The sequence below is a fragment of the Amblyomma americanum genome, chromosome 11 (assembly GCF_052857255.1).
Source record: "Amblyomma americanum isolate KBUSLIRL-KWMA chromosome 11, ASM5285725v1, whole genome shotgun sequence".
Lineage (NCBI taxonomy): Eukaryota > Metazoa > Arthropoda > Arachnida > Ixodida > Ixodidae > Amblyomma > Amblyomma americanum.
Genome location: NC_135507.1, coordinates 59041609 through 59054396, shown reverse-complemented (window position 1 = coordinate 59054396; position 12788 = coordinate 59041609). Strand labels below are relative to the sequence as shown.

Below are 12788 nucleotides of genomic sequence, written 5' to 3'. Positions count from 1 at the left end.
TTGGGTGCAAGTCAGCCCAATAAACAGTTTTCTTTTAGAAGACCCTTTCGTCCGTCTTCATCGCTGCTTCGATTGCCGTCACCACTACGTGACAATACAATACATTTTTTTTATGCACTCAGAGAATATTCCCATAGTGCAGCTCAGTATACTCAGACTGATGGTGTAAAATTCAATCCAGTCTTGGTACGATAAATCTCAGTGTCCCTCAGGGTTCAATTTTGGGGCCATTTTTATTTATTATAGGCATCAATGACATTGTCAACGTTACATTCATTCCTAATATTACGTTGTATGCAGACGATATTTTTGTCTTTTTTTCTGGCTCCAGTCTTCAGGTACTTGAAGAACAATCTAATGCCTGGCTTAACGAGTTAGCGGTCTGACTTTCTTTTACCAACTTCAATAAAACATCAACAAAACAAATTTATTGCTCTTCCATCCAAAAAACAAACCATTAGATTATCACATCACATTAGCGTGTACCGACTTGAACATTGAGCAAGTCCATAGTTGTCGGTTTCTAGCTCTATATTTTCACAGTGATATGAGGTGGACAGATCATGTAAACTACATTAGACTGAAAATGGCCAGGTCTGTTCGTGTTATCTGTCATATTAAGCGTCCGCTCCTACAACAGGTTAAAAAACAATTATATTTTGGCCTTGTACCTGGCATGGGGTAACTGCAACAAAACCGAGTCGTATAAATTGTTTTCACTTCAGAAAAGAGCTTTATGTTCATTATTTTCAAGCCCAGCTGTCGAAGGAAATCTTTTCGAAACACTTCATGTTTGCAATTTTTTTCAACCCGACAATTTCAGTTTTGCATAATTTCAGTTCTTTCAAAAATGCTTATAATTCAAGAAACATTACGTATGGTTTACATGCAGTTGCCCCATCCACTGTAAGACCTGGAACAAACTATGGAAAACAAACTATAGATAACGATATTGTAACCTTATGTACAATCCGTCTCTTGTAGAGATTCTTGCAGAAAATCATAGCGTATCTGTATTTAATAAATACCTAGATTCTTTTTACTCCTGTATAAAATTCAACTAACTCTGTATACTTAGTTTTCGTGTGTTGTTTACTTTTCTACCCGAATGTGCATATCAAGAAAGTGTTTTCATTTACTGCTAATTGTTGTTCAGCATGTTTTGCATTGTTTATCATTGTTCACTGTTTAAATTGTGATAAATTTTGTTTATTGTTGTTAAAGTGTTTTTCTGTTGTTCATACGGCCACCGTTGTTCCAGATGTATCATTCGGGGTGTAGGCCTCGTCAGGAGGCATGCTTCGTCTTCCCCCTGTAGCCTCTACTCGAGAGCATATTGTATTATATGGCCAAATAAAATACTATTACTACTACTACTACACTTGACTATGCTCAACACATAGTCAGATCAAAGGATACACTGTTTTACAGGATACAAGCATCAAACAGTGAGTCCATTAAGATTATGCTGGCAATTCACAGGCCTCGTCTTTTCACCATCAGTTAGGATACCTGCAAAATAAAACAAAGCAAAGCAGTCCAAATGAAAAGAAAATTCCAAGGCCTCAATCAACAACGTTTATATGATTTTAACAATATTACCAGAGATGCCCCGAGGGCACATAGAAGGAAAAATAATGGAAAGGTATCAATGGAAAGGTATCGAAGTTTTGTTCTGGCCTGGCTATTAAAACACTTAATCGTTAATCATTGCATGAATCGATTACAGCAGAGTGCGGTGGTTTCTTCGCTGAAACAGCAATGTTAATAAGCTATGCTCTTTCAACTTTTCGGCGCGATCAGCTGGCTACTAGTACCGCCAAATGCATCGCCTCCATCGGGCCCCAGAAGAGACAGCAGTGCTTTCAATGACAGTTACGACAATTGCTCAGAGCATGCGTACCACGAAGGGTTTTCTGGCGGGCTAGTTGGTGCTTCTCGTTCATGATTAAACTGCGCGAAAGAAACGGACAAAGACAGGAAAATACGTACACACACAGAGCGTAGACTTCCAACTTTTATTCGAAAAACGCTTTCGAGCATTCCTTTTAAACGCACCAACCCACCACGTGACACATCCCGAATCCAACACAGCAGGTAAGTTTAACAATTTAGTAAAGCCCATCTGGAGAACCAGTCTAAAAAACCCCAAATGTATGCGTGCCTAAGCACAATTGATACCTAGATACCTCCCCCCACCCCCTATGTGTACCACGCTTTTTACGGCCAGCGCACAAAAGCAAACAGCGCGACAGTCGGAGCATTGCGCTAGCTGTGCGATGAAAGGCAGAAGGGACCGCATAAGCAAAGTAAATGGTGCATCGATAGTCACGCCCGCCAGAGCTGAAAGCAGCAACGGAAAGCTCATTCACGACTGTGTCAGCAAGACTGTCACAGAAGAACACAAAGATGCATTCAATTTTTAGCGGCCAGGCGCCAGTGCAATCAGTGCCTTAGCACTTGTTGCGTTTACTTGTCCCCTGGTGCACGCGATATGAATTATCCATTTTGATTGGAATTAAGTACCTAACACAACCTGCATCAAAGTCAACTGCCTTAAGTCTGGTTACCCGGGTAGCTCTGACAGCGGCAAAATGATTTGCATCTGTGGCTAGACGTTTGCAGAGCTTTGCTCCAATTGGTGAAAAGGTCAGGAATCCGCCAAGCACGCGCAAAGGCAAATCACAATTTCATTAGCGACATGCTGCGGCTTGACATGCATTGAGCCGTACGAAGCCAAACACGCGGTATAAGCACACAAAAAAAATTGCCGAGCATAAACTGGTAAATGCGAGAGTTTTTGCATGCTATGATCACGCACCTCGCCACTCGAATTTGTTGCAGGTGTTGATGCTCATAGCGATGCAGCTTCATTTTCTGTGTCAACCTTGCAAGTGGTTTAAGTTGTCCTTTAAGCGCCCCCCAACCTCTTTTCTTCACGCTCGAAATTCTTTCTGTCCGCAGAAAGAGCTTACCAGTGCAATTCCTCCTGAAACATGCCTGAAGCGTCACCTCGATTTCAATCGCCATGAAATTGCGCAGACTGGCCGCTAGGCAGCGCTAAAAAACAACCCTCATCCATGGATGGATGGATACGGCTGAACCCTTTAAATTGGGCGGTGGCGCAAGCCACCTAGCCATGTCTTGTGAAATTTTACTCCTGTCTTGCATTTAGCCACCAATCGTATAACCTTCGCTTGGTTGCTTCTAACCTCTTAAAATCCACTTTCCCTTCACTATCCCTAAACCCCAATGCCTTGGGTAAAACAGCCCCGCTGCTTTTCACTGTAGGGTGAAGCCCTTTACAGAAAAGTATCAAGTGTTCAGCTGTTTTCTCCTCCTCTCCGCACGCAATGCACAACATGTCTATCTCGTGGTACCTGACTCTATATGTCTTAGTCCGCAAAACTTCAGTCCTGGTCTCAAACAACAAAGAGCTTCCCCTACAATTATCATAGATAATTTCTTTGACAATTTCCTGTTTAAATGTCCGGTATGTTCCCAGTGCCGATTTCGTCAGCATCCCAGTTTTCCACAGAGCTCTCTGTGTTTCTTTAACCTTTTTCTTAGCCGATAATTCCTGATTTGCCCCCTTACTGCTGTCCAGATATTTGCTTCTCAATTTTCTAGTTCGCTTTCTCCATTTCGTGTCAACATTCTTTATATACAGGTATCTGAAAACTTTCCTAGCCCGCTGCTTTTCCTCCATCTTTCTCAATCGTTCCTCAAATGCTATCTTACTGCTAGCCTCTCTGCTCTCGAATGACGCCCATCCCATATCACCCTGTACCCCCTGATTTGGTGTATTGCCATGTGCTCCCAAAGCTAACCTCCCTACTCCCCGTTGTTTAATTTCTAGCCTTGCTTGAACATCTGGCCTCATACACAGGACCGCATTACCGAAGGTCAGGCTAGGGACCATCACCCCTTCCAGATCCCTCTTACCACCTCATACCTATTGTAATTCCACAGTGCCCTATTTTTCATGACAGCTGCATTCCTACTAGCTTTATTCACTACATATTTTTCATGCTCTGTCAGATACTCAGCACTGTTATTTATCCACACCCCAAGATACTTGTACTCATTGACTACTTTTAGCACGAACTCCTGTATTCTATGCTCGCCGCCCTCTTCATTAAATATCATGACTGCAGATTTTTCCTTACTATATTTGGAGCCTAACCTATCACCCTCTGTACTGCATATGTCAAACAACTTCTGCAGGTCTTCCTTGTTGTCAGCCATTATCACTATATCGCCCGCGTATATTAGTCCCGGTAATGTTTGTTTAATCCATTCCCCTTGCTTGAAAAAAGATAGGTTGAAGCCTATTTGACAGGAAAGGCCATTTCTGTAAAGAAGAGCTCAGAGGCCAAAATAAAGATGCACCCAATGATTAAAATAAATTTAATATATATTAGATTCACAAATAATATTAGTTTTTAGCTTTGCTACCACTGATTGCGAGTTCACCTGGATTCACTGTTCTCAACTGCAGAAAGCCTACTTCCATAAATAAGAGCTCAGCAGCCAGAAAAGAGATGTGCCCAATGATTACAATGAATTTAGATGCACATTAGAGTCGTAAACGGTCAAAGTTTGTAGCTTTGCTACTGCTGATTTGCAAGTTCACCTGAGTTTACTATTCTCACCATACTGCCTAATCCAGAGTGGACATCAACTTTTCTGAACATGGTTACACAAACAAAACAAACTGAGAAGACAAAAATAACGTGGTTTTTAAATTTCGCAAATGCTCCGCAAAGCATGCTGAAACATCAAGAGATACACAGTACTTCACACAAAACAGCCCTTTTCGTCGGCCCAAAGTCTGTCTTTGCTATGTTGATCAGCCATTGTTTCATAAGCAGCTCATCGAGTTTCCCTCGAGGAATGCAAAATTATAAGTTAATCTTTTTTCCAGCCAGCTTTAACATTGAAATACGCAGCAGCACCACATCACGCAGTGTGGGCGTGTGCCAGCGGACACTGCATGATGCAGGCTAATCTTGATACGGTGAAACTAAAAACCAAACAAAACAAGTTTTTGCACCTCACGGTGACACGGTGACCACGTCAAGGGGCATTCTGGTGCCCAGCAGCCAATGGGTGGGCAGAAAAACCTGCTCCCCATTCTCTTTGAAGAGGTCAGCAATAGGAAAGTGAGGAGGAAGACGCAGGGCGGGGGAAATCCAGGGGATGTGGGGGCAAAGATTTTACAATTTTGCACTTTACGTGCGCTGTACCAATTTGGAAACATGCAATCCAAGCCTGATACCATGACCGTTTGGAATATTGTGTTCTTCCTACATTGAGCAGAAATTAACACAAAGGATATGATGTCAATTGAGAGCAAAACGAACATTTGTAGCTCTCGACTGCTGTCCAGCAACACAGAGTATTAGGTTATATGTAGTTATTAGGAATCAGCTTACATATCTTCCATGCAAAAAGTGCATGCTTGTATCGACGATGTTGTGAGACACGAGTTAATTAAATGTTATCTTGATTAATTATGGCAACTGTATCCTTTAACCTATAGCTTTCACGATTTAGCTTTCGTGCTATATTTGTGAAGCCATGTGGTCTTCAACAGCGGTCAAGATCTCATTGAGATTTCACTTTTCTTTTTGGCATGCTCTCAATGAATTTTGCATGACTATTTTTGGAAAGCTAAAGGGCAGAATGATGTAGCATCAAGTAATGAGGACAATGAGAGAGTACACACACACAAAAACGCCAACTTTATAAACATTGTTTGGCTGCCACTACGCCCAATTTATACAAGGCAACACGCCCCACACACGTGTCCACTCCTGCTGTCCTCGTTACTTGATGCTGCGCCATTCTTCCCTTTAGCATGTCTGACCAACTTGCCCAATCCTATGCGCTTCTTAATTTATTTTCTACAATATTATACCACCCCTAACTGGTTATTGAATAGGCATACAAATTTGTGCTTAGTAGTGTAAAGCCGGCATTTATTGCTCGATAGATTTTTATGTACAGCTGAGTACCATTCCATCAGATAACATCCTTTTCATGCAGGTGTCTCTAATTACTACAATATTACTCTTTTTCAACCATCAAGAACATGTGGATGCCAAACTAAACTAGCAACACCACCTAAATATTGCTGCCACCCCATGGAGGTGTACGATTTTAACCTTCTGCATGCAATGTGTACGGGATATTTCACTGGAATTCTCCATCAGTTTATTGCTTGTTCCTTGCATGTCACATGAGGTTGTGGTAGAAAGACTCACTTTCCTCAGGAAAAGAAAGTGAAGAGGATTTTCAATAAACACCTCTCATTTGTGAGGAGATGAAAGAAAAGAGAGAAAACAAGAGACCGATATTTTTATAGAACTGCTGGGATAATAGTATTCATAACTATATATGTATATATATGGCCGCCGTAGTGGCTCAGTGGTTATGGCGCTCAGCTGCTGACCCATAAGACGCGGGTTCGATTCCAGCCAACATAGTCAAATTTCATGGAGGCGAAGTTCTAAAGGCCTGTGTACTGTGAAATGTTAGTACACAGAACCCCAGGCAGACGAAATTTCCGGAGTCCTCCACTATAGCATCCCTCATAGCCTGAGTCGCTTTGTAACGTTAAACCCCATAGATATATATATATATATATATATATATATATATATATATATATATATATATATATATATATATAATTAAAACAGGTTTAAAAGCTCTGCTGTTCACACAGTGCAGCCATCTCAAATAGTGATGAACCAACCTGCCCAATCTGCATTTCTGTTTTAGAAAACTGAAATATTCCTTGTGAAGACAAAGACGACGAACGTGCAGACGTGCGCACACAAATAATCCAAAGTGTTCTGGATCCATAAAGGAAATGCTTGCCTTCATATCCCATCAATAAGCGCAGGAGTGCCTGGTTTTGTTTTCTTTTAGTTCTTTGGTCCGTCGCTCTTTGCAACATATGTGCTCCATCTAAGAATGGCTGAATTAATGATTTTTATCTGTTTTTAGTTTATCTCTGTATTCTAGTGCCATTACTTTCAGCCCATGAATTTAAAAACACTATAAATAGAGCGACCAGTTGTTATTCGGCATATGTCTATGCCTTGTCCGCGCTGTGCTTGCGCTGCCACCATGTGTAAAAGCAGTCACCTCGCTGCAGTGCTCACACTTGTGTGGATGCTCACCCATGTGGGTACGAAGATGGTGCATCAAGGTGCTGTTGAGAGCAAAGCTGCCGACAGCTTCAGCTTTTTGTGGGCACTATATCCTTGTACTTTGCATGGATGAGAAAAATTTTATTGATTTGATTACAAATCCCGGAAACTGTTACAGCACACAATTACAACTGATAAACCACTCCCAAGCAGCAAGTAAACCATTTGTGACCTAATCAACATCATGAAAAAAAAGATAATATTGAACCGCAAATCTGAGAGCGCAATAGAATACTGGCTACACGTGGGGTTCATCTGAAAACAAAGAGACGTCAACCAGTAGAATGAATCTTCGCTGTTAACAAGGACCCTGTGCTGGGAGCAGAAACGTCAAATAAGACCTTCTTTCTGGTTGGCGCATTTGTTTTCAAAGTATTAATTCTCACAACACATAGCTGAATCTAAAGATGGAGTAGATTTTTCTTGAACCTCACTGGTTTTTAAAAAATGCAATTCCACAAGTTGTTTATCAAATGAAATAACTTTTTATGTCAATGGCACCTTGAGAAATAGTCACAAAACCACGTTCACTTCAGCTTCCGTAAAGAAAGCTTATATACAGTGGCTTGATATAGAAATCCTTAAATACCCCAAAACTGCCACTGTAAAATGTAATGAAAACAACTGCTGTTGAGACAGTGAGGTGATTGTTTCCCTCCAAATCTATAAAGCATGTTTGTCAAGACTGACAAAGCAAATTGTAATAAAAATACACCACATGCAACGATAGCAGATTATTCAACACCAGATAATGCACAGGAGTCGAGTGCAATAAAGGCTCGATTTTTTTAAAACTTAAATCAAGAAAAAACTCTAGAAACCTGCAAACAAAAGCGAGCAATGTTTATCATCCAGCAGCTAAGCTTGGTTTCTTTGCTCTTGAGTCCCAATAATACAGCCACAACACAAGCATGGATGGAAAAATGAAACAGCATGCTTCTCTGGTGGCATTACATTCGCAAAAGAACGCAGAACTGCTTTGACGTAAGTAAGTCAATTTGCTAGCTAGTGCCAAACACTGCAGCCACAATTCATGCACATCATTCAATGCGCTGAAACTAATAAAATGACGACATGATCATATCCGCACATGGCACGATTTCAGTCTCACTCATGAGAGTACCAGCTTGGTATGTTCAGGTTTCTTATGGAGGAGTGAACGCAACCTAAGGTTTGCCCTGTGTGGATGTACTTTGAAGGCATGTAATCTTGCCATTTTTTCTCAAGAAGGTAAATTAAAAAGTGAGACAAGTTCGCTAGAAATGGTTTTAACATCTAATGCTGGGAAAAGCTATCAAAACTTTGAGGAACTGTGGTTTTTGAAGTGTGTTTGTTATTTTCATGGCGTTTCAAATGCTCTTTTTCTTTAAACGTCATTGTGCAGAACTGACACTGATAAGGTCTTTCACTCTTATGGGCTCGCACATGCTTAGCAAGGGCTGTACTCTTTTTAAAGGCCATGGGGCAGAGCTGGCACTGGAATGGTCTCTCACCCGTGTGGGTTCGAAGGTGTACCACCAATGTATCCTTTTGAGCAAAGCTGTTCCCACAGTGGTCACAGTTGTATGGACGCTCACCCGTGTGGGTACGAAGGTGTTGCACCAGGCTGGACTTTTGAGCAAAGCTGCTGTTACAGCGGTCACATTTATATGGACGCTCACCAGTATGGGTGCGAAGGTGTTCCTCCAGGTGGCCCTTTCGAGAAAAACTGCTGTCACAGTGGTCACACCTGTATGGACGCTCGCCCGTGTGGGTACGAAGGTGGCCTATCAGGATGCTCTTGAGAGCAAAGCTGCTTTCACAGTGGTCACACTTGTATGGACGCTCACCTGTGTGGGTGTGAAGGTGTCTGTTCAGTTTGGACCTTTGAGTAAAGCTGCTCTCACAGTGGTCACACTTGTATGGACGCTCACCCGTATGGGTGCGAAGGTGTTCCTCCAGGTGGCCCTTTCGAGAAAAGCTGCTGTCACAGTGGTCACAATTGTATGGACGCTCACCCGTATGGGTGCGAAAGTGGTGCACCAGGGTGCCAGTATTAGCAAAGCTGCTGCCACAGTGGTCACACTTGTATGGACGTTCACCCGTGTGGGTACGAAGGTGGATCCTCAGAGTGCTCTTGAGAGTAAAGGTGCTGTCACAGTGGTCACACTTGTATGGACGCCCACCAGTGTTCGTATGTGGGTGGTCCATCAGGGTGACCTTTTGAGCAAAGCTGCTTGCGTAACGGTTACACTTGGAGGGACGGTCATCCGATTGGGTGAGAAGGTGCTGCTCCTGGCTGTTTTTCTTCGTGAAGCTCCGACTGCAGTGGGGGGACTGGTGCAGCTGCTGACTCATGTTCTCCCCAGACAGCACTCCGAGCTTGGGATCAGCTGTGACCAGGCCTGCACCAAGAAAGGCGGGGTGTTTTCAGGTCAATACGAGACCATGCGTGTTATAACTAATTTGGCAATATTACACATTACACTAATTTTTTTTCAAGGTCAATGGGTTGACCATCAAAACAAAAAAGAGTATTTAAATAAAACTTCCTAATTAATAATTGCCATGAAGCTGGAGGGAGAATATTTTAACTTTCAAACAATTACTCAGAGCAGTGAGCATACTCTGTAGCCAACTTAAAAGAGTGGCAGCAACTTAGACAATGTGCTCGTATAATGCCTGGGTTCATGGAGGAGATCTTCCAAGCCTGCCCAAGCGTTTTTCACAAATAACGTAATGTCTATGACCTTTCACCAGTGACATAGTACACCGGCAATGAGTCTTCTTTCTGGCTATTAAAGCAAAGTAAAAAGTTATGAAGGCGAAACTCCTCTAATAAATCTAGCATAATGAGGCCTGGTGGTCTGATGAAATAAATCCAGAACGGAAACGCTCACGGTAAAAACCACAAGGAAAAATCCAATTCTGTCAGCAGTGTCACCAATATGAAACAGCACAAAAGATAAACATGAATCATTAATAGCAAGTCACAATGATCCAGATTAGATAAGTATTTCCCAACAGCAAATAGGATCAGAAGTACAAGCAATAGAAGCTCCTGTAAACATCAGATAAAACAGTAGTGATTAAATTCGCCCCACTTCATCTGAAAGCACGCCAAAAGGTATTACTATTGCTGTGTGGAGCTCATATTATCAAGTTGTACGCAGAAGCATACAGAAAACAATAAGCCATGAAATAATGAGACACAAAAGCTCAAAAGGGTGACAGAACCACAATGGAAACTGAAGAGCTAAACTGGTAAGACTACAGCACAAAAAGCAAGACAGTGCATGATGCATAAAAGGCACAGCCACACAAACACATGCACTTTTTCTACTGCAGCTTTTATGCTGTGTGCACTCTAGCTTGTGTCTGTAACTTGTGCTGTAGTCCGCTGGATCCAAAGGTTTTCTCAGCAAACATGCACAATTCCACCTGTGAAAAGTTTCACGATATCCATTGTTAACGTTGAAATGACAGTTGGTTTGTTTATATGGTTTAACATCGCACAGCAACTCAGGCTATGAGGGATGCCTTAGTGGAGGGATCCAGGTACTTTTAACAAACTGGGGTTCTTCAACATGTATTGACATCATACATTACATGGCCTCCTAGCATTTTGCTTCCATCAAAATGCGACCACAGAAGCTGGGATTGAACCCGTGTCTTTTGAGTCAGCAGTCGAGCACCCTAACCACTGAGACACCATGGCTGGTTGCTGAAACAATGAGGTAGTGCTCCAGGCGTTAACAAGGCAGGGTCTGATGCGTCTGATTTTGTGCAACGATACCACAGTCTGAGATCACTGGCTATGCTACTTTACATCATGAACATCAAGCAGTTCTGCCTGCAAATGGTGAAAGCAGTGGTTTTAGAAGATGGTCCTTCGGTCAGCTTGTGTACTCATTGGTCGCCAGTATTCGTTTCCATGCCTGCAAAATGAAATGGAGCAAAAAGTTGATTACAATAAGAACTGCAAGGCTACAAACCACAGCATTTTGTTAAAGTATAAACACCTAATTTTGATGGCAGGTTTCCTTCTCTACACTAATGCAGAAGATACTATCATGCATGAATCCCCACTTATATTTCGCTATGACCGGTAAATAATTTATAATCGAATTGTTCAATCCTGCTTCTTCAGTTTCTACAGCTGAACAATTACAGTGATATCAACGCATGCATATAGGTCACGTGCGACATGACAAAACTGCAATATAATCGCCGCTTCTGCATTTGTTCTCATTCCGTCACTTGAAGCAAGCTGGGTTTAGCATTATCGTGAATTAAAATGAGGAAGAAGCGATTTTACCGCAGTTCTTTCGTGCCTTACATGACTCATAAGCAAGAAAAAAGAAAGAATACCAATCTTAGAATAAAGTAACTGCCCAAGCTCCTTTAACTATCATCCAATATCTGCGACAAGCATCCCCTCAAAGCTGCTTGAACGTATAACATGAAGCCTTATGGCACACGTTGAGGCAATTAATTTTTATACTCAAAGCACAGTTTTACACACCTACTCAACAGCATGGGCTACAAAACACAGATAACATGATCAAATGAAGGCATCTGCATAATCACTTATTACTGAGTTTTGAGGCCTTAAAGCAATACAATAATTGTTAATAGGGATGAAACACTTCTGGGGAAGGCCTATGCAATTTATGTGCACTGTAGTAGGGTGAAACATAGATATGTTACCTACAGGGTGCCGCATTACTACACTGACCGATCCCAATATTAAATAAAGTTAGCTAATGTTGTACTGTGTTGAACAATTAAGAGGCATCAAAACTTTTGAGCTCATAATAAAATCGAATGATTAGCTTTCTTAATTAAACACTTTACAACAGACTACTTCACAGAGAAATTCTGTCCAGCGGTCATAAATGTGACCAGTTGCACTGAAGGCCTAGTGTTATCCAAACATACCAGTCATAATTCATCGCTTCCAAGCGTCCCATCCACTGTTACACAGCATGCCGCACTGTTCTTTTATTGTATGATTAGCCTTCTCAACAAGAAAATCTTTTGTGGTGGAGTTGAGGTATCGATGCCAGAATGAAGAAAGACGCGATGTTACATGGGCGCAAGGCGCGCCACCAAATCCCCTGTTTATTCCAACCAACGATGTATATATACAGATGAATATAGATGGTGCTCGAGATACGTACTAACAGTAGCGCCCTCTATACACAACATCTTTCCTCCCCGAAATGACAAGAAAAAAAAATGCAAGCTAAAAGTCCCACACTGTTTCAGGCAAGCTCAAAAAAAAATAAGACACAACAAGCAATTTAGGTTACATAGTCCCAGTACCACACGGGCACTGTCCTTTGCCGCTGAGATTACGTGGCACTTCCACAGCCACATTTTCCCTCCGTAAAGTGTTTCCTTGCTGTTGGCTATGTTCTGTCTGCTGCCCATTATGCATTTCACATTCTGTACCAACGATTGATGTAGCTTCCTGATGCCTTGTTTCAACCTGCATTGCATCTGTTACCATCTCACGACAATCATCAGCCGCTGTTGTAGTGTCTGCTGCCATCAAGGTCGTGTTCCAGTACCTGCAGAAGA

The 12788-nt window shown here is 41.9% G+C and overlaps 1 protein-coding gene and 1 long non-coding RNA gene across 2 annotated transcripts in view; both read right to left on the bottom strand.

The window, feature by feature from the left end:
* Positions 1-7217: 7217 nt before the first annotated feature.
* The window catches only part of LOC144110602 (uncharacterized), a 9159-nt gene continuing 3588 nt past the window's right edge, over positions 7218-12788 (bottom strand). The window contains exon 2 of the mRNA XM_077643621.1: positions 7218-9607. Coding sequence (XP_077499747.1) covers positions 8499-9560 — 1062 coding nt within the window. The 5' untranslated portion in view covers positions 9561-9607 and the 3' untranslated portion in view covers positions 7218-8498. The remainder of the gene's footprint in view (positions 9608-12788) is intronic.
* LOC144110605 (uncharacterized) overlaps positions 9985-12788 on the bottom strand; it is a 25358-nt gene continuing 22554 nt past the window's right edge. The window contains exon 4 of the long non-coding RNA XR_013309883.1: positions 9985-11140. This is a non-coding gene — a long non-coding RNA (uncharacterized LOC144110605). The remainder of the gene's footprint in view (positions 11141-12788) is intronic.